Source organism: Mobula birostris, chromosome 2 (assembly GCF_030028105.1).
Source record: "Mobula birostris isolate sMobBir1 chromosome 2, sMobBir1.hap1, whole genome shotgun sequence".
Classification (NCBI taxonomy): Eukaryota; Metazoa; Chordata; class Chondrichthyes; order Myliobatiformes; family Myliobatidae; genus Mobula; species Mobula birostris.
Window position 1 is genome coordinate 68,887,202 of NC_092371.1, and position 22,896 is coordinate 68,910,097.

A 22,896-nucleotide genomic window follows, 5' to 3' on the forward strand; every position below is an offset into this window, starting at 1 on the left:
GAAAATTTGATGTGTGAAGAAACATTAAAATTACCAGTTTCTTTTCAGAAAGATGCTTCTTCTTCCGAACTCCTTTAGCTTTGGCAGATTTCAGGCAGCTTACAGTGAAATTCCGTAACAGTATATTGCCGGCATCAGGGTTTACCAAGAAGTTACATCCCAAACGCTGGCACAAGCAATCACCTGTTGCAGAGCTCTGCAGTGGAATCCACTTTCGCAGGGACAAGATTCGTCTGATAGACATGGTAGGCTAACAGAAAGAAAACATTAATTAATAGTAATTTGCGATTCCACTGCATTTCTGAATGAAAACAACACAAAATATTTCACTGGTACATTGTTAAACAAAGTTTGGCAGAGAACATATATGTAGATAGTAGGGTGCACTGTTAGAGATAATTTTGGGTTTAGCACATTTACATTTAGCAAATGACTTCAGCCACCAATCTTCAAATCTAAATACAACCTGTAGATATCATTTAAAATGCAGCTCTGAACAATAGATTCCTAAAAGCCTTGAATCACAGATCAGACAATGCTGATTAAAATTCATTTAGGTGTCTGTGGTGTGGGCGCGAATAGGGAATTGTGAAGTTTGTGTCCATACATTGTAAATATGGAACTGTCTTTTGATGTTTAGCACATAAAATATCGAGTTCCACGTTGGGCCAGCCAGATATTTTGACTGAAAGGGCCTCAATAGGGTCTACTGCATCTTTCCTTGTCAAATAAAGAAGCTACTTCATAACTACCAGTACTTTTCTCAGGTGACCTTAGTCACGCAACATAACTTGATGTCAGGAGTTGGATACCTTCATGCGACACATTGTGTGACCAGCGATCTTAGCGGTGAGTATTTTTAAACTAGCACTCACACTTGGACCTGTTCAGGTTGGTGGTACACGGGAACATGAGGTAACATGAACACAGAGAACTGAACAGGAAGATATAACAGTTGTCTGTGCGCATGCATGTGTGCTTATGTAAGAGACAAAACTTGTGTGTTAATTTGGTGGGATGGAGCCACCAGTTGCGAAGGGTTGTTACTAAAGGTTCGGGACTCCAGTGGGGGTGTGCATACTCATTCGGGGGGCTGAATTTTAGCATACACGTTTTGCGAGGTGGATGTGATTCAAAGAAATACAGCAGGCATCATGAATTCGGGCGCTCAAAAGTGGCAGATTGCAGAGTACATACTTTGCAGTTTTAACTATCTGCTGATTAACCGGTATCCATCATTTATATTTTGCATGGTGTGGGAGTTAGTGTGGAGATATTTCAGGAGGTTTTACCTACACATATCTGTCAGGATGTCACCTATTGATGTCAGGCAATGTCAGGTTGAGAACCCTGATGATCCTGGCCAGCCTGTGCCTCTGATTATAACCATTCATAAGCCCTTCACCCTCAGAGAGAAACAGAGCATTTTGTCAGAGTTGCCCTCACTTAAAGTTGCATGTGGGAATTCAGAATTCTGGCTCAAGTTTGAGGAAACGTTTGAAATTCACCAGATGCTCCCTAAAGATATATACGTGTTGGTAAAAGTGAAGTGTCCGAGGACAATGTGGGACAGTATGTCTCAGGGGTGTGGGATGGTACACGGGCAACTTCTGGGAACCCCAGCAATGAAGAAAGATAGCGCTCTTTTAAAGAGGAAGTGAGTAGCGACTGGAGGAAGGGGGAGGTGAGTGTAACTGGGGAACAATAATGGCAGTGATTTAAAGAACTGATGAGACAGTAATGGATTATGCAGAACGTAAATATCGAGCGTACGAGGAGTACTCAGGGTTGGATAATCCAGAAAAAGACAACCCAGTGTTCCTGAAAATGATGAAAGAAGGCCTGAGCTCAGCCCACCAAGAATTTTTAGATTTAGAGATAGCAGTGGAGCCGACCTACTCTGCGAGAGTTTTGTCGGCCAGTGAAATAGACCAAAGAAAGTGCAAGAGGAATTGTAAAGTCCTGCTATAGTGAATGCAGCTGCTGTGACATCTCAGGCTACGTCCACACTACACCGGATAATTTTGAAAACGCCGGTTTCGAGTAAAAACGACAGGCATCCACACTAAGCGTTTTTCAAAATATCTCTGTCCACACTAGACGGATATTTGGGTGAACCTCCTCCTACCGGGCATGCGCAGGACACACAGAAAACAAGCGAAGAGGAAACGGTATACTTGGTGCATGTTTGTCCAGTTACAGAGTAGAAAAACTTAAAAGAAATCAGAACCATAGAACACTACAGCACAGAAAACAGGCCATCCGGCCCTTCTAGTCTGTGCCGAAACATTATTCCACTAGTCCCATTGACCTGCATCCAGTCCATAACCCTCCAGACCTCTCCCATCCATGTACCTATCTAATTTATTCTTAAGACTTGTTCCACGCTCCCACCACTTTCTGAGTGAAGTTCCCCCTAAACCCTTACTCCTACACCTTCCAATCCTATGCCACTTGTTTCTAATGATTTGATTTCTTTTTTTTTTAACCAACAGTCACCCCACCTCTCTGCCTGTCCTTTTGATACAATGTGTATCCTTCAATGTTAAACCCCCAGCTATAATCTTCGTTCAGCCAAATACTGGAGCGTATGGAGGCAACTGACAGGGAGTTCACAGACAGTATGACCCGGCTGACGACGAACATTGAAAAACTGACTAACTCTGTTGCATTAATAAAGCACCTTGTTAAATGTATAAAACATGTCTGCATCAGTGTTATCTCGTATTTCCATACAATGTTACATTAGGCTGTTACACATCTATTGTCAGAGAAGTACTTGCATAAATAGGTAAACCATCTTGGTTCTTGGTCCTTGATCATCCAAAATATTCCCCATGGAATTTAAACTGGAGGTGGCGGAAGGTGTTTTCTGTCCTTACTTTCATACAAGCAAGGACAGAAAACAGGGCAAAGTGAGTATACCTATTTATTCAGTAAGCTATGGGTCAAAGTCTTTAAAAACGCAAACACGAGGAATTCTGCAGATGCTGGAAATTTAAGCAACACACATCAAAGTTGCTGGTGAACGCAGCAGGCCAGGCAGCATCTCTAGGAAGAGGTACAGTCGACGTTTCGGGCCGAGGCCCTTCGTCAGGACTAACTGAAGGAAGAGCTAGTAAGAGATTTGAAAGTGGGAGGAGGAGGGGGAGATCCAAATGATAGGAGAAGACAGGAGGGGGAGGGATGGAGCCAGGAGCTGGACAGTTGATTGGCAAAAGGGATATGAGAGGATCATGGGACAGGAGGCCCAGGGAGAAGGAAAAGGGGGAGGGGGGAAAAAACCCAGAGGATGGGCAAGGGGTATAGTCAGAGGGAAAAAAAGGAGAGAGAGGGAGAGAGAGAGAGAGAGAGAGAGAGAGAGAGAGAGAGAGAGAGAGAGAGAGAGAGAGAGAAAGAATGTGTGTATATAAATAAATAACGGATGGGGTACGAGGGGGAGGTGGGGCATTAGCGGAAGGTTGAGAAGTCAATGTTCATGCCATCAGGTTGGAGGCTACCCAGACGGAATATAAGATGTTGTTCCTCCAACCTGAGTGTGGCTTCATCTGTACAGTAGATTTGGCCATGGATAGACATATCAGAATGGAAATGGGATGTGGAATTAAAATGTGTGGCCACTGGGAGATCGTTTTTCTGAACACCTACACTCTGTCCGCCAGAGAAAGCAGGAGAAGTAATATGGACAAGCCAGGGGCGGTGAACGTATACAACCAACAGAGAACACAACATAGTCAGCATAGCAGCACTGACAGCTGTTCAGTGTATAGTGAAAGAAATAATACACCAGGGGATACTCAGAGAGAATCCATTAACTACTAACTTGTCCATGTGGCCAGTAAAGAAGTCTGACGGATCATATCAGTTAACAATAGACTATACTGCCCTTAATAAGACTACACTGAGAATACATCCCATTGTGGCGAGCTCTGCAACAATCCTGAATGGCCTGTCTCCAGAACATGAAGTTTTTTTGGTCCTGGATATCGCTAATGCATCTTGGGGGCTCCCTTTAGCACCTGAGTCCCATGACCGATTTGAGATGGGCAGCAGTACATGTGGACCAGACTCCCCACGGATTCCACACTAGCCCAGCCATTTTTCATAAGGTCATGGCATAGACTTTGGAAAAGCTCAATTTAACACTCTACCAGTCAACCATCTTACAATATGTTCTATGTTCTAATGTGTGGATGATCTACTAACTGCTTCAGAAGAAAAACAGGTCAGTTAGGGGTGATAGCCAGTGTTTTCGAGATACTGTGAGATGAGGGTTTGAAATCAATCCACACAAGGCTCAGGTACCTAGGCTACACCATTTCCCAGGGGAGGAAGGACATGTCAGACGACAGTCATTCAGATATCAGCTTCATGCCCCGCCCTCTGAACACAAGAGGAGTGAGGAAGGTAATGGGTCTTTTCAATTACGGCCACAATCTCAGCACTCATGGCCCTGATACAGGCCTTGGTTAAGGAAGCAAAGCCCCATCTGGAGGAAGTAAGATGGCGGCCAGATGAACAAAAGGCTTTTACAGATATCAAGAAAGCCCTGATCTCTGCATCCGCCCTAGACGCAGCTCACCCCTTTCACCTACACTGCAGCAATGAGGGAGGGTGCAGGGACCATGGGGACACAAGAAGGCCAGAGGCATATTATTCAATGAAACACTCATTGCAGCAGGAATTCCCGCTGCGTAGCAGCTTTAGACTGCACCGTGTGGGCAGTGCGAGCAAGCGAACCAGTTGTAATGGTGGCACAACTCATACTACACACACCTCATCCCATTGTAGAGCTGAATATGGAGGCTGAGAGCAGTCACCGACAGCACAAGGGGAGCTTGAGAGGCAGTCCTCATCCCCAAAGACAAGTCAGTAATAGTTAGGGACAGTGGAATGAATCCTGCAAGCACCATCTGAATAGAGAGGGAGGTATATGAGTGCTAAGTGGAAAGAGAAAGAAGAAGATATTGGTGTGAAGGCAACACCTCTAGAAGGGGAAGCAGAGGAAATTTTTATAGATGGGTCTCGGAGGTACATAGACAGGAAGCCACAGACTGGGTGCATCATGGTAAAGGAAACAGGTGAAGAATCAGCTTCAGGAGCACTGCAAGGGGGTTGCTCAGCTCAGGTAGCTGATCTGGTGTCCATGGTGGAAGCACTGCACTACAGTAAAGGCAGACAAGTAAATATACAGTGTGTACAAACAGCCGGTACGCCTCTGGGGTGGTGCATGATTATCTGATAGCACGGGCATGATGAGGATTTGTAACTTCAACAAGGGCAGGTATTTGACATGGGCACCTGATACAAGAACTGTTGAAAGCTGTGAGTCTGCCAGCAGAGGTGGCAGTAACTAAAGTAAAAGGGGAGAACAAGGAGCAGAAAGGAAATGAGTGAGCAGATGTCAATGCGAAGGAGGCAGCAGAGCGACAAGAGGCAATTGAAATTGCAACTGCGCAGGAAGAAATGACTGAAGCCAGTTTAATAAAATTAAATGAGGAGGTGGAGGCAGAAGGAGAAATGGAGCAGAAAGTGAGCACAGCAGGCACCAGATGGGAGATGGACCCACAGGGAGAAAGGAATCGCAGTGGCATCACCAGATACTACTGAAGTTATATCATGGGATGATGCATCAGGGAAGGCAGAGCATGATCACTACTCTCCAGAAGGACTGGTGGTGGCCAGGATGGGTGGGGAGGTTGAGAATTCTGCTGCTGTTGTATCATTTGTACCCAACATAAAGCTACAGATGGCAAACCAGCCATGGCCGAGGGGACCCTGGGAAAACATCCACTTGGACTTCACGGAGCCCCTGCCAGAAAGCAGGGAGAGAAGCTACTGTCTAGTAATTATGGACCACTTTACCGGGTGGATAGAGGCTTTCCCAACAAGGGACTGCTCCACCAGCACTGCTGCATGGATTCCAGATCAGGAAATCCTCCCGAGGTGCGGAACCCCAGTTCAGGTGGACTCGGATCAAGGAGCACATTTCACAGGGAAAGTGATGAAGGAAATGTACCAACTGTTCGGAATTTGACAACGGTCTCACGTACCCTACCACCCTCAGAGTTCAGGAATGGTAGAAAGGATGAACCGAACAATCAAGAATGCCTTTGCCAAAGCTTCAGTTGTGATGGGAAAGACATAGGTTGATGTATTACCAGGAATCCTGATGAGATTGCGAGCAACTCCAAACCATACACTAGATCTCAGCGTCTATAAATTATTGATGGAGCGAGCAATGTGACTCCCTTATGGGGTAATTATGGATTGCGGTGAGCCTGGGGCTTACAGGGATAGAAGGACACAGTATGTGAAAGACCTTTGTAACCAACTTCAAGTGATGAAGAACCGAGTAAAACAACAGCAACACTTATTGATTAAGAGAACCGGAGAGAAAGAAGATAGTCCTCCTACAGCCAGATGACCAAGTCATTGTGATGGTGCTGCCTGAAAGAGCAGGGTTTGCTCCCAGATGGATGGGACACAGATGGTACTTTTAATAATTGACACGTGTCTGTGCGCAGATTTGGCGAGGCAGTCAGTAGAAACACTGGACTCGGGTTAAAGCTCTATGACTCACCTTGTTGCTCCCACAGGTAGAGCGGGGGAATCAAGCGTACCCAGTAACCATGCAATTACAGAGAATCTAAAAGATGAACTCCAGTCAGCCACACTAGAGCTGACCACGGTTTGAACATAGAACATAGGACCTAAAACACATTACAGGTCCTTTGGCCTTCAGTAGATGGAATATGATTGAATTCATACCGCAATTTGACAGGGGGAAGCACAACTCATATGTATTAGTATCTCAATGGAATAAAGGAAGTTACTGAGGCATGAGAGAGGAGCTTGCCCAGGTGGATTGGAAGAGGAAACGGGTGGAGATGATGGCAGAGCAGAGATGGCTGAAGTTTCGGGGAATAGTTCACAAGGCGCAGGATAGATATGTCCCACAGAAGAAGTTGTTCTCAAATGGCAGGGCTAGGCAACAGTGGCTGACAAAGGAAGTTAAGGTCTGCATACAAGCCAAGGAAAGGGCATATAAGGTAGCAAAATTGAGTGGGAAGTTGGATGATTGGGAAGCTTTTAAAATCCAACAAAAAGCTATTAGAAGGGAAAAAATGAGGGCAAACTAGCCAATAATATAAAGCAGAATACTAAAAGTTTTTTCCGTTATATAAAGAGTAAAAGGGAGGTGAGAGTTGATATTGGACCATTGGAAAATAATGCTGGTGAGGTAGTAATGGGGGGCAAAGAAATGGCACATGAACGTAATGGGTATTTTGCATGTCTTCACTGTGAAAGACACTAGGAGTGTGCCAGAGGTCCGTGAGTGCCAGGGAACAGTAGTGAGTGCCATTGCTATTACAAAGGAAAAAGTGTGAGGCATACTGAAAGGTCTTAAAGTGGATAAGTCTCCTTGACCAGATGGACTACATTCCAGAGTCCTGAGAGAGGTTACTGAAAGATAACGGATGCACTGGTCATGATCTTTCAAGAATCAGTAGATCCTGGCATGATCCCAGAGGACTGGAAAATTGCAAATGTCACTCCATTCTTTAAGAAGGGAAATTATAGGCCAGTAAGTCTAACACAATGGTTGGGAAAGTGTTGGAGACTATAATTAAGGATGAGATTTTGGGGTACTTGGAGTCTAATGATAAAACAAGTCAAAGTCAGCATGGTTTCTGCACAGGGAACTCTTGACTGACAAATCTGTTTGAGTTCTTTGAGGAAATAACAAGCAAGGTAGACAAAGGAGAGGCAGTGGAAGTCATTTACTTGGATTTTCAGAAGGCATTTGATAAGGTGCCACACATGAGGCTGCTTAACAAGACAAAATCCTATAGCATTACAGGAAAGATACAGGCATTGATAGATGAATGGCTGACAAGCAGAGGCAGTGAGTGGAATAAATGGGGCCTTTTCTGGTTATCTGCCAGTGACTAGTGGTGTTCTTCAGGGGTCAGTATTGGGATCACTACTTTTCACACTTTTTGTCAATGATTTGGATAATGGAATTGATGGCTTTGTGGCAAAGTTTGTGGATGATATGAAGATAGGTAGAAGGGTAGATAGTTCTCAGGAAGCAATGCAGTTGCAGCAGGACTTAAGACAAATTGGATGAATTGGCATAAAAGTGACAGACAGAATAGAACAGAGTTTTGGGAAATGTGTGATAATGCATTTTGGTAAAAGGAAGAACAGTGCAGACTATTATCTAAATGGGGAGAGCGTTTAAACCTCAGAGCTGCAGAGGGACATAGGAGTCTTCTTGCAAGACTCCCAGAAGGTTAATTTACAGGTTGAGTCTGTGATAAAGAAGGCAAATGCAATGTTAGCACTTATTTCAAGGGGAATAGAATATAAAAACAAGGAGATGATGTTGAGCCTTTATAAGACACTAGTCAGGCTGCAATTGGAGCATTGTCAACAGTTTTGGGCCCCATATCTCAGAAAGGATGTGTCATCATTGGAAAGAGTCCAGAGGAGCTTCACGAGGATGATTCTGGGAATTAACGTGTTAACATATGAGCAGCATTTGGCAGCTTTGGGCCTGTACTTACTGGAATTTACAAGAATGCAGGGGGATCTCTTTGAAGCCTACTGAGTGTTAAAAGGACTAGATAGGGTGGGTGTAGAGAGAATGTTTCCTCTGGTGGGGATATCCAGAGCTAGAGGGCACAGCCTCAACACTGAGGGACAACCTTTTAGAACAGAGGTAAGGAGGATTTTATTTTCTGTCAGAGTGGTGAATCTGTGGACAGACTGTGGTGGAGGCCAAGTCATAGGTATATTTAAGGTAGAACTTGATCGTTTCCTGATCGGTCACGCATCAAAGGATCTGGCTCGAAGGCAGGTGTATGGAGTTGAGTGGCATCCGGGATCAGCCATGGTAGAATGACAGGGCAGAATTGATGGGCTGAATGGCCTAATTCTGCTCCTATGTCTTATGATTTTCTGGAAACAGACCCACAGCAAACATACAGGCAGAAGACACTGAGAACGTGACAGAAACAGAAATAACATGTTAACGTGTGATGGTAATGGTACTCTGTACTGAAGGTTGGTTGCTGAAGGTAGATATTAGTTGAATAGCATAAAATAGAAAAGATATTTGTGAAAATAGATGGGGAGGGATTTATGTCAAAGCAACTTCAATAGTGTGGCAGACTGGCAAAGATTGCACACACATCTGAAGGCAGTCACCCCAGCCTGAATAGGGAGTGAATACAAATGAGCTGGGTCTTTTCAGCAGTTGGGCCAGCGATCCACCGGACAGTTCAGAAGGAGGTGCCACCAGGAAGAGGCCCTTGCAGTCATTCAAATAAAGACCACCCCAACCCTTTCCTGTACATCGATGAGAGGCTCTGTGAGCCTAATGCTCATACCTTGCTGGTGCCCCTGGAAAGAGAGAGCTTTAGCAACCAGAGAATGAAAGGGTGAAGACAAGGAATGTGAATAAGCTGCAACTGGCCAGCAGGTGAAGAGCTAACAAGAATACAAACGAAGTCGCATTTCTAAAGACTGTTTTTCAAATTTCTGGAACATTCTCTCTGCTTAGTATTTTGTAGGTAGTGATTCGGGATGATAGGGTAGATGTAGATGCACAGTTTCTCCAACTCTGTCACATTTGCCACTATGAGACATTCTGTGTTTCAGATTCCTCTGAAGTGTCTTCCTTTTTCTTGATTCATGGCTTCCACTCTGCCATAGTGGACAAAGCACTTGACTGCTTGTTATCTATTTCCTGCACCTTCCCTCTCATCTCTTCTCCTCCAAGACAAAATGATCACATAGTTCCTATGGTCCACACCCTCCACTCCACATTCTCTACATTGAACAGATGATCTTTCACAATTTCCACCAGCTCCAGCAAGATTCCACCATCAGAAGATGCATTTTCCCCTCCCTATCCTGGCAAAGGCATTGTTCACATTGTAACTCTCTTCCACCTCAGCCAACCACTTCCAGTTTCTGATTACAAAACCGTAAACCGCTGATAAACCTCTATAGGTCAGGCAGCCTTTGCTACTCACATGGTTCCAATATATAACATGCCCCTGTCTTACAGAACCACATCAGTGACAAATTACACACCTCATCTCACCTGCCACATGGTTAATCTGTCATGGTTTCACCTACTTTTTGCTGCCACCCTGACTAACTAATTTCTCTTTCTCGGATCTGATCAAAGCTCCCTCACCCGAAATATTACCCATTTCTCCTTCCACAGATCTGCCTGACCTGCTTAGCTTTCCAGCATTTTCATTTCTTATCCAATACAGTTAAGTCTAGACTGTCAGCCAAGTCCCACCAATGTGCCAATAACAGCTCTTTATGCTGATTTAGAAGCTTAATGTGTTGATATCTGTCTTCATTAAGCCATTTCAACTCATCCGGTCTTTGTTCTGCACATCCCTCCTACTGAAAATGTACTTGCCTCCTCCTTACAACAGACAATCTGCTGGAAAGACTCAGTGGGACGAGCAGCATCGGGGGCAGGAAAAGAATCGTCGATGTTTTGGATTGAAACCCTGCATCGAAGTCCTAATGCTGGGTTTCTACCCAAAACATCAACCATTCCTTTCCTCCTACAGATGTTGCTTGACCCACTGAGTCCTTCCAGCAAATTGATCTTCATTCCAGATTCCAGCACCTGGAATCTCTTGTGTCTCCATTGCATCTCACTTCCCCAGTTCTGAAAAAGGGTCCCAAGCCCAAAACATTTTGACTATTTCTCTCTCCACAGATGCTGCCTGAACCGCACGGATTTCTCTGCTTTTTTTTTTGGTTTGATTGTCCTTTCACCTCTTCCTTTCTACCATCAGGGACACAGCCAGTCTTCCCAGGTGGAGCAGCAGTTCACTTGCACTTCTTTGAACATTCAGTGTTCATAATGCAATCCCCTCTACAGTGGAGTAACAAAACGCAGGCTAGGTGCTCACTGTGCAGAGGACCATTGCAGGATTAAGCCTGTCTGTCCTCCTGCACTGTTACAAGAAAGCCCAATACAAATTAGAGCTACAGCACCTCATATTCCATTGTGGCAAGTTGCAGCCTTCCAGACTCAAGACTGAATTTGGTACTCTATTCTTCCATCTGTATCAAACTTATCAATTATATCCATCATTATTTTAGCTCAATTTTTCTTATTCTTTTCATATATTCTGACCTGCTTGGTATGTCCCACTCTCTTGCCAAGCACAGACAAAAACCATCATGTGTTTGGAGCAGTTCCCATTATCCTATTCAAATTCAGCCTGAGATATTCCCTCTGTTCTTAACATCCCTCCCTCACCTTCCCTACTGAAAACTAACTTGTTTTTCTCTCTTTCCAGGTTCTGAGAAAGAGTTCTGGACTTGTTCACTGATTCTCCTTCCACAGATGCTGCCTGACCTACTGAGCATTTCCAGGAGTCTTTCTTTTTAAGGGTCCTTCTCTGGTTATGGATGCCCAACTTACATACAGCTTTACAAAAGAGCGGTCATTTGCTGGCCCCTGTGGGACTGCAGGCATCTTTTGCCGCCAGGGAACTCAGCTCAAGGCTGCATTTCCAACACGTGAACTATGTGGGTTCCCAACAGTTGACAGGAACAGAATATAGCTATAACTCAGGGAGGACTGAATTTCAAAATGTATCATCCACAGTTTCGATGAACTTCAATTTTTAAAAAGCAACTTCAACGAAAAGAGCGAGGGTACTTTGGAGCTGGAACTCCACCATGGATGGTTCCGAGCCCGGCTGTGAAACAGAGATGGTTGGGCAGAGAATAGCAACCCCATCCTGCAAATTCCCAGAGCTAAAGAAACACCAACCGAAGCTCCCGAGGCCTCATCTCTGGAAGAAGGTGAGCTGCACCGGGAAAAAATGTACAAGAATGACCCGTGACTGAAGACTCTGGCTAGCAACTGTTGGTGGCCTATGCCATACTAGGGGTGATGGGCTTAAGAAGAGATATTGGAGCTAGGGACCTAGGCAACCAAAGGCAGAAAAACTATTTAAACTGGGGATGTGCTACAGGCCAGAACAAGATAAATACAGAGATCTCAGATGACACAAGTGGAGGAAGGGGATACAGAAACCGAGATGACTGAGGCTGTGGAAGGATATACATATATCCATGAATATTACAGCACAGAAACAAACTATTTGACATCTGTTTAATCACACTCTTCTGTTCAATTCAGACATCTGAACTTTACAATTCCTTAACCTTTACCATAAACAGAAAGCTCAATATATTTGTTGATGCATATGATTCATATGAATGAGGTGCAAACAGACATCACTGTCAAAACTACAACTGTAACAATTACAAACATTAAATTATAAAACAGACATTCATTCATCACAAATTCATTTCAAGTGAATATGAAAATTCAGCCGATCATCAGGATTTTCCCCAGCTCTCCACACTGTGTTGTATTAAAACAGATAATAAAAACACAGCAAATTGCAGTGTTTAAATGTGACACAAGGACATTCCCTTGGTCATTCCTAACTTTTTTTATGTTAAACAATTTCTTGGTTGATCATTTTTGGTGACAGTGGACATGTTATTGCTGATGAATATGCCCTGACAAGGTTTTTATTGCCCAGTGTTCATTAATTTCTCTGCAATGACAAGCTGAACAAAAATGCCTCAGGATTTTGCAACATTAAATATTACATTTTTTTCTCCTTTTGAACCTTCTCAATGTGGTTGAAAAATACACATTTGTACTCCAAAGTAACACAGCAAAATTCTCCACACCCTTACTAAAGTTAAGAATTGATTTCATATTTTGGGATTTCTTCGAATTACTGCAAAATCTTGGCAACAATTTAAAACTGGAGCTGATGTAACTGTTCTTCTCAACAGATGAAGAATGAATGATAGCACTTACAGAGGGTGCAAAAAAATCAGATTAACGTTTAATATCACTGGTGTATGTTGTGAAATTTGTCTTTGCAGCAGCAGTACAATGCAATACATCACAATAGAAAAAAGTGAATAATAATAATATATACTGTGTGTGTATATATATATAAAATGGTTAAATCAAATAAGTAGTGCAAAAATAGAAGTAAAAAAGCAGTGAGGTTGTGTTCATGGGTCCAATGTCCATTCAGAAATCTGATGGCAGGATGTTCCTAATCATTGAGTGTGTGCCTTCAGGTTTCTGTACCTCCTTCCTGATGGTAGCAATGAGAACAAGCCATGCCCTGGATGATGGGGGTCCTTAGTGATGGATGCTGCCTTTATGAGGCATTGGTTCCTTGAAGATGACCTGGATACTATGGAGGTTCAGTTATGAGGAATGGCTGGTTTGATGGGAATAGTTTTATTTGACCTAGAGGAGATTGACAGCAGATTTAATAAGGATTATAAACTTGGGGCTTAGATGGGCTGAGTAGGCAATAATTAACAATAATTATTTACAGGTAATTCATTCAGAACTTGTTTTCAGTGGTGAAGAGCTAAGACAGCAATGTTTCACCTTTATAAAGCATTGGTATGAGGATTGGATGCGTTGGAATTATTAAAGCTACAAGGTGAGAACTAGAAAGTGAGGTCAGGTCAATACAGTTAAACTCTGCTAATCCAGTACAGTCAGGATTTTAACATTGCCGGATTACAATCACATCAAATTCACATTTTCTTTAAATGTTAAATAATGGAATAATACATTTTCTAGTGAAGCCGGTTAAGTTTAAAGAGAACATGGGAAATGATTCCCCAATAAATTTAAAAGAAGCATGGGAAATCGATTCCGCTAAGTTCAAATAGTGTATGTAAATTAGTGCCCCAGTGGGGTGATGTAGAGTGTGGGAAGAGAGACCCCAGTGAGAAGAAAGGAAATGTGGAATTCATGTACTGTATTGGAGCGTAAAGGATGCATGAGATCTAGAACCAAGGTCAATAGTCAGAGAGTGCATACATCAGTTTACAGCACACAATTAAGCTACAAAAGAAACTGCACCTAAAAATCTGGAACAACAATCTGCAGGTGGAACTCGGCAGGTTGAACAGCATCCTCAGTGGGGAACGGAAGAACTATCCGTTTCAAGTCAAAACAGTAGCATCTGGGTTTCATCTTCAGAATGTGGGAGGAAACAGGTGTACATAGGTAAGTGTAGGTGAAAACAGGTGTATAAAGGAGAAGTCAACATGGTCACAATGAGATTGTGCAAGCATATAAGTTCAGGATGGGACCCGACTCCCCGGAGTTATGTGACAGCCACTGGACCTAATTGCTGGATGATATGGAAAACAAACACAGCAGTCAATTTGTCCATAAAAAGGGCCCACAAATGTCTACCTGGTGATTATTTGGCAATAAACGCAAGAGATTTTTGCTGTTGCGTTAAACTTTGAGCAACACACACTTAACGTTGAAGGAATTCAGATGGCCAGGCAACATCTATGGAAGGAAATAAACAGTTGACGATTCAGGACCCTTCATAAGGACTGTGTATTTAGTGGCCCTGATTAAGGAATTTCTATTATGTGTCAAAGAACTATCATGGGATCTTTAAAATCCGCCTGATAGAGCATCAGAGAAACACTAGCCCTGACAATGCGGCAGTCCCTCAGCACAGCACTGGAGAATTAGTCTGAATTTCTCTTCTCGTACAGTCTGACGATATAACTTTTTGACTGGGAATCAACTGAGCAAATCTACTCTTTTATTTTAAACAAGAATTTGGTGTAATCGATGCAGCAGCCTCTTACCTATCAAATCCTTTCCCCGGCCACTTTCCGTTCACCTGCAATGAACTTCAGCGAGCCAGACAACTGCTTCTGGGCGGATGATTAACGCGAGCTCGGGGATTCCGCCGAGGCCTGAGGTTCTCGGGTCGACGTTGAGCGCAGCGCGGTCTCTTTCCGCCCCACATCCGGAGACGGAGGGCAGCAGGAGAAAGGGGCACCTGGGACACACAGAGCAAGAGAGGGAGTTGTGACCTGACACTCACTTACCTCTATACTAACAAAAAGGGGAAAGGGGTGGTATTGGACCCGCCGGTACTCGGACACCACGCCGCAGCTCCCGGCCACAGCTTCGCCTGCACACGCCAATGCTCCCGTAGGACGTGGACAGCCCAGCATGTACTGCGCGCACATATACACTGCAGCACAGACGCAGAGAATTCTGTTCACTCAGCTGGGCATTTCAGCATCTGTGGAGAACAGGAGCAGGGTGTAACGTTTCAAATCAAAGACCCTTCGTCAGACCTGGGAAGTTAGTTTTCAGATGCAGAGAGTTGGAATGGATAGGGCAAATGTAATATTTCTAATGGGGTGAGAACAGGACTCCGGGTATGCCGAGACTCATAAGACCTAAACAGAACATCAGGAATGCGCCAATCAAGTTGCCTGAGGTAATGCAATTTCCCTGCGTTTGGCCATATCCCTCAGTCTAAACCCGGGGTTCTTAACTTTTTAATGTCATGGGCCCTTATCATTAACTGTGGGGTCCATGGACCCCAGATCTAAACTTTTCCTATGCACGTAACTGTCTAAATGTCCTTTAAGTGTCATAACTGTACCTACCTCAACCACTTCTTTGACAGCAATTCTATATACTTACCACCCAGTACGTGGAAAAACTTACCCCTCCGGTCCCTTTAAAATCTTTCATCTCTCATCTCTCCCTTTAAATCTATGTCCTCTAGTTTTGTACTTCCCTTACCTGGAGAAAAGTCTGGCTTTTTATCTTATTGGTGCCCCTCCTGATCTTATAGATCTCTAGAAGGTTACGTCACAGCATCCTACAACCAAAGCACTCCAGTCCCAGTAATACCCTTGTAAGTCTTTTTCGCACCCTCTCTAAATTAATGGCATTCTTCCTATAGCAGGGCAACTGGAACTGTACGCAGTACTTCCAAATGTAACCTTAGAACATAAAACAGTACAGCACTGGCCAGGCCATTTAGCCCATGATGTGGTGCCAGTGGTAGTGTCAATGAATAGTAAATGATCTCCTCTTGCGTATTATGCATATTCCTCTAATTCATTGATATGAATATGTCTTTCAAAAAGCCTCTTCAACTCCACCAAACTTCCTGCTTCCACTACTACTACCCCAGGTAACTCAATCCAGGCACCTACCCCTCCGAGTAAAATTTGCAGTTTGTTGTCTTTTGCACGTTGGTTGGTTGTTACTCCTGTTGGGTCTGGTTTTTCATTGATTCTGTTGTGTTTCTTGTATTCATAGAATCATAGAAATCTACAGCACATTACAGGCCCTTCAGCACACAATGTTGCTTCAACCATGTAACCTACTCTAGAAACTGCCTAGAATTATCCTACCACATAGCCCTCTATTTTTCGAAGCTCCATGTAAAGCCTCTTAAAAGACCCTATTGTATCCACCTCTACCACTGTTGCTGGCAGTGCACTCTACACACCCACCACTCTGTGTAAAAAACTTACCTCTTACATCCCCTTTGTACCTACTTCCAAGCACGTTAAAACTATACCCTCTCATGTTAGCCATTTCAGCCCTGGCTATCCGCACAATCAATCCTCTCACCATCTTATACACCTCTATCAGGTCACCTCTCATCCTCTGTCACTCCAAAGAGAAAAGGGTAAGTTCGCTCAAACTATCCTCATAAGGCATGCTCTCCAATCCAGGCAACATCATGTAAATCTCCTCTGCACTCTCTCTATAATATCCACATCCTTCCTATAGTGAGGTGACCAGAAATGAACATAGTACTCCAAGTGGGATCTAACTAAGGTCTTGTATAGCTTTAACATCACCTCATGGCTCTTGATCTCAATCCGATGGTTGATGAAGGCCATCACACCATACGCCTTCTTAACACTGTCAACCTGCACAGCAGCTTTGAGTGTCCTATGGACACAGACCTCAAGATCTTGCTGATGCTCCACACTGCCAAGAATCTTACCATTAATAATATATTTTGTCTTCAAATTTGACATACCAAAATGAACCACTTCACACTTATTCTGGGTGAACTCCATCTGCCACTTCTCAGCCCAGTTCTGCATCCTATCGCTGTCCGGCTGTCAACTCTGACAACCCTCCAGATTATCCACAACACCCTCAACTTTTGTGTCATCAGCAAACTTTCTAACCCACCCTTCTACGTCCTCATCCAGGTCATTTCTAAAAATCACAAAGAGGAGGGGGTCCCAGAACAGATCCCTGCGGAACCCCACTGGTCACCATCCTCCATGCAGAATATGAACCATCTACAACTACCCTTTGCCTTCTGTGGGCAAGCCAATTCTGCATCCATAATGCAAGGTCTCCTTAGATCCCGTGCCTCCTTACTTTCTGACTGAGCCTTGCATGGTGATCCTTATCAAATACCTTACTGAAATCCATATACACTACATCCACTGCTCTACCGTCATCGATGTGTTTTGTTACCTACTCAAAGAATTCAATTAGACTCGTAAGGCATGACCTGCACTTGACAAAGCCATGCTGACTATCCCTAAACAGATTTTGTCTCTTCAAATGCTCATAAATCCTACCCCTCAGGATCTTTTCCAGCAACTTTCCCACCACTTAAGTAAGGCTCACTGGTCTATAATTTCCTGTGTTATCTCTACTCCCTATCTTGAACAAGGGAACAACATTTGCAACCTTCAAATCCACTGGTACTTCTCCTGTCCCTATTGATGATGCAAAGATCATTGCCAAAGGCTCAGCAATCTTCTCCCTTGCTTCCCACAATAGCTTGGGGTATATCTCGTCTGGTCCCGATGACTTTTCTAACTTAATATCTTTTTAAAACTCCAGCACATCTTCTTTCTTAATGTCTATACACTCAAGCGTTTCAGTCCACTGTAAGTCACCCCCACAAATGCCAAGGTCCTTTTCACTGGTGAATACTGAAGCAAAGTATTCATTAAGTAACTCCGCTACCTCCTCCGGCTCCATGCATGTTTCACTATTGCACCTGATTGGTCCTATTCTCACACGGCTCATCCTCTTGCTCTTCACATACTTGCAGAATGCCTTGGGGTTTTCCTTAATCCTGGTCACCAAGGCCTTCTCATGGCCCCTTTTAGCTCTCCTGATTTCATTCTTGAGCTCCTTCCTGGTACCCTTGTAATTTTCTAGAGCTCTAACAGTACAGGTACCTAGTTTCTTGAACCTTTTGTAAGCTTTTCTTTTCCTCTTAGATTTTCGACATCCTTTGTACACTATAGTTCTTTTACCCTACCATCCTTTCCCTGCCTCAATGGAACATACCCATGCAGAATGCCATGCAAATGTTACCTGAGCATTTGCCACATCTCTGCTGTACATCTCCCTGAGAACATCTGCTTCCAATTTATGTTCCCAAGTTCCTGCCTAATAGTATCATATTTCCCCCTACCCCAATTAAATGTTTTCACAAATTGTCTGCTCCTATCCCTCTCCAGCGCTATGGTAAAGGAGATAAGAATTATGATCACTACCTCCAAAATGCTCTCCCACCGACAGACTGACAGCTGATCATTTACCAATCCCAAATCAAGTACAGCCTCTTCTCTAATTGGCTTATCTACATATTGAGTCAGGAACACACCTAACAAACTCCATCCCACCCTAACCCCTTGCTCTGAGGAGATGCCAGTCAATATTAGGAAAGTTAAAATCGCCCATCACACAACCCTAGTATTATTGCATCGTTCCAGAATCTGCCTCCCTACCTGCTCCTCGATGCCTCTGTTACTATTGGGGGGAAAGTCTATAAAAACACCCAGTAGAGTTATTGCCCCCTTCCCGTTTCTAACTTCCACCCATAATGACTCAGTAGACAATCCCTCCATGACTTAAATATTTACTATGAATGTTCACAAGAAACTGACTCTCAGGATTGTATAGGTGACTTTGATAATAAAATTTACTTTGAACTTTGAAAAACAATGAGGGAGCAAAAGACAAGCTGCTAACAGAACTTAGTGTGTCAGGCAACATCTACAGAGGGAAATCAATGATGAGTCCAAATGAAGCATCTCAACCTGAAACATTGACTGTCCATTTTCTTCTACAGATGCTGCCTGACCCACTCACTGAGTTCTAACAGCAGATTTTTTGCTCCACATTCCAGTATATGCAGTTTCTTGTGTCTCCAAAACAATAAGTGAAGCAGTGCTGAAGCCAAAAGGAGAATACTGAAAATGCACAGTCAATCAGGCAGTATCTGTGGAGAGAGAAACATGGAGATAATAATACAAATTACAGCATAAATGATGCAGATGAAGAGAACAAGTTACCTGGAATTGTTGAAATTGTCTTTGAGTCCCGATGGCTAAAATTTTGAAACAGTAGACTAGGTGCAGTTCAGCAAGTGAATGTTGAGCCTCATTGGAAAAATGCAGGCCCAGTGGTTCAGAGGCGAGCAGAAAAATAAAGCACTGGTTTGTCTTGAAAGGAAGTATTCTTCAGAACAATCACTATAGAGATCATATTATGAGCACCCAAATGCAATACATTAGATTGGAAATGTCAGTGAATCACTGCTTCACCTGCAAGAATCATTTAGGTTTTGGGATGATAGGAAGGGAAGAAGTAAAAGAGTAGGTGTTGTATTTCCTGTCATTGCACTGTCATGAGAATGAGAGTAGTTGGCAGTGATGGAACAGAAGATTAGGAAGTGGAGACACAAGAGAAACTGTAGACGCTAGAAATTTGGGACAATTCCCTGAAGAAGACCAGAAAGTTGTTCAGTTATAATGCTGAAAAGGGAAGGGAAGAAAATACCATAAGACACAGAAGCAGAAAAGGGTCATTCAGCCCATTGATCTGCTCAATCATTCAATCAGGACTGATTTATTATCCATCTCAACTCTATTCTCCGGCCTTCTCCCCATCACCTTTGATGCCCTTACTAATCAAAACCCTATCAACCTCCACTTTAAACATATTAAATGATAAGGCCTCCACAAATAGCAACGAATTCCACAGGTTCACCATCCTCTGACTAAAGAAATTCCTTCTCATCTCTGTCCTTGTATTCTGAGGTTGTGCTCCCAGTCATAGACTCCCCCGGTAGTATAAAAGCATGGAAAAAGGGCAATGTTACGATGGTCACAGGGGATTTCAACATGCAGGTAGATTGAGAAAATCAGGTTGGTCTTGGATCCCAAGAGAAAGACTTTATAGAATGCCCCACAAGATGGCAATTTAGAGCAACTTATGGTTGAGACCATTAAGGAAAAGGCTTGATTTTTGCTTGGTGATTTAATCTCATTGAAGATGGTAGAAATTGCCGAGGATGATATGTCAAATGTAACGGCTGGTAGAGTGAAAACTAAGATGCTTTATCCTCGTTCCGGCTGTGGGACAGAAGACAACAGCAGAAGTGTAGGAAGTAGATGAGACACAGCCAATAGCTCTATTACTGTTTTGCCTGGCTGATCACCTTGTGAAACATTTTCTTTCAGAGTGTAGATGCAACTCAGACCCCTGAAATCAATCACTTTTATCCTCAGTCCCACTCCCACTCTAACCTGCCCATCTGTGGCCTCCTACGCCATTCCAACAATGTCCAATGCTAGCATGATAAACAGCATCTCAACTTCCAAAGAGGACTTTAAGACTTATTATCAGATTTAATATTATCAGTTAAGATGGATCTCCAGGAATGCAGTACTCCTTCAGCGCTGCATCAGAGACATGACCTGGACCACAATTTGTTAATAATCAACAAACTGGAATCATGTTTTCAAATTGGTTTGATCAGATCTTGTGTAATAAGTCTGCAGTGACAGGTAAAGAGTTATCAAAATAATAATTTTATATTGACAGCAAGGAAAGAGAATTCAGTGGCTCAGTTTATATGAAAATAAATTTAACTCTTCCCACAAACCTATTGTCTGGGGAATTGAATTACAGCCACTGCTTAAAATACTTGATTTTCCCAATTTTGATTTTGGGTATTAGCAAAGTAGTAAGTTGCCTTTCCCAGAAAGCTGAGGATACAAGAACAGGTTAGAATAACAGGTTTCCTCTGATAACAGAGTCACTGACTTTCTAGAAGTACAAACCAGCAACTTTTGTGAATACTCATGCCAGTTGACATATTGCTTTACTTGATGCAAACACAAGAAAATCTGCAGATGCTGGAAATTCAAGCAACACACACAAAACGCTGGTGGAATGCAGCAGGCCAGGCAGCACCTATAGGAAGAAGCACAGCTGACGTTTTGGGCCGAGACCCTTTGTGAGCCCTGATGAAGGGCCTCGGCCCGAAACGTTGACTGTGCTTCTTCCTATAGGTGCTGCCTGGCCTGCTGTGTTCCACCAGCATTTTGTGCTTTACTTGATTTCGGCTTTAGAACATAACCCCATTAGAACTTGATTCAAGGCATTTTGATTGTAATATCCTCAATTATACAATACCTTCCACTCCATGATGGCAACTGGTTCACAGAAAAAGAAAGGTATTTTCAGAAGTGTCTTTTTAGGATAGGCCAAATGCTCTGAATTTCTACCACTGGATTATTTTGTTTTCTCTGTCATTTTGTTTCGATGAAAATATTGAGTAATGAAACCTATTCAATGGGTTGTTGCATACGAACAGTACATTAAAATATAATGAATTTGGTTATTTATTAGATTCTTTTTAAAATTAAAAGGTAACAACTTTAAATAGCAACATGAAATTTCTTGTACAGGCAAGACAATTCAACTCACTTGTACTTACATCAAAGCCTGTCGGTCACTAATTCAAACAGCTATTACCTCCATTTTACAGAGGTACACAAACATCTACTCAGTGGTTAGTGTTTTATTAGATAATGATGAAAAGGAAAAGACTTAACATATTACATTACAACAGATTTCATCAAAAAATTCTGTATTACTAAAATCTCAAGTTTTTTGTTTCTTGAAAACAAGCAGGTGATTGTCACAGTACAATCTGTATTTTAGCTATTTGGCTGTTTAACAGCAAGACAAAAAACAACATTGGCTCTATCAGCAAATGAAATGCAAAATGTTCATGTGATTGTACATTGAAATACAATTTTTTTTTAACAGCAAATAGTGTAGCTTCCAGTGCTCATTAATCGCATGTCCTTGCATTCCCACATGAGACAAAGATCCTCCAGTTACACAAGCTGGTGCATTCCAGAATTAATGCTTTAAATATTTACACAATATGGTCAACTTTGGACTAAAATACCTCATCACTCCCTTGAATATCTTTTTTTTATATGAAGTACATGACTTACTGGTTAAAAAGTTAATTAACTATGGAAGTGAATGTAACACACACAGTATTTTGTAACACTTCTTTCAAGCTTTATCTCAGTAGGTCCCAATATCCCACCTGTGATGCTTCTTAATTTGAAAGTGGCATATTCTAATTTAGAGGTATTTGTAATTGATGCCAATACTAGTAAGTTAATAATACAGACAGACAGACCCTTCCCTACAATTAAACTGGTCTGATTAATAAATGTAGAACCCATTTACTTTAAGCCCAGGTGACTTGACGGAATGTATATATACAACATAGAGTCTTGGAACAATCCAGTGGTCTCTGATATGAGTCTTCTGATAGATGAAAACCAGTGCTGTGAGCATTAATCAACCAGGTCATTAATAACTAGGCTCATTTCTAATCCAGAACCTGCAATGCATCTTAAAAGATGAAGACAATTTTCGATGACAAGTCAACCACAAGAATAAAACATATCAAAATTACCCGACCACAGTAAAACTCCTGCATGATGATTGCAAACATGGAAACTGTTTGTAGTGATTGAAATCTGAAGTTATTATGGGCTCAACAGCATTAATTGCTCATAAAGTTTATAGACAATCTTCATTACGCAGCTGTATAACAAATTGCACTCTCAAATACAACATTCTTAGAATCAATTATCGTGATACTTTTCAATCATCACATTTGAGGCAATGATAGG

General features: G+C 42.6%; 2 protein-coding genes across 4 annotated transcripts in view; both read right to left on the reverse strand.

Moving 5' to 3' along the window:
• Window positions 1-15,091, reverse strand: part of mtg2 (mitochondrial ribosome-associated GTPase 2) — a 60,258-nt gene extending 45,167 nt beyond the window's left edge. For 2 of the 3 annotated variants that reach the window (XM_072277254.1, XM_072277236.1), the window contains exons 1-2: window positions 14,728-15,091; window positions 35-250 (exon numbers count right to left, since the gene is read on the reverse strand). In XM_072277254.1, coding sequence (XP_072133355.1) covers window positions 35-244 — 210 coding nt within the window. In that variant the 5' untranslated portion in view covers window positions 245-250; window positions 14,728-15,091. The remainder of the gene's footprint in view (window positions 1-34; window positions 251-14,727) is intronic. The other variant, XM_072277245.1, reaches the window with a different exon arrangement.
• Window positions 15,092-15,129: 38 nt separating this feature from the next.
• Window positions 15,130-22,896, reverse strand: part of LOC140187305 (calcium-responsive transactivator-like) — a 107,842-nt gene continuing 100,075 nt past the window's right edge. Inside the window, exon 12 of the mRNA XM_072242474.1 lies at window positions 15,130-15,173. Within this exon, the coding sequence (XP_072098575.1) occupies window positions 15,154-15,173 (20 nt within the window). The 3' untranslated portion in view covers window positions 15,130-15,153. The remainder of the gene's footprint in view (window positions 15,174-22,896) is intronic.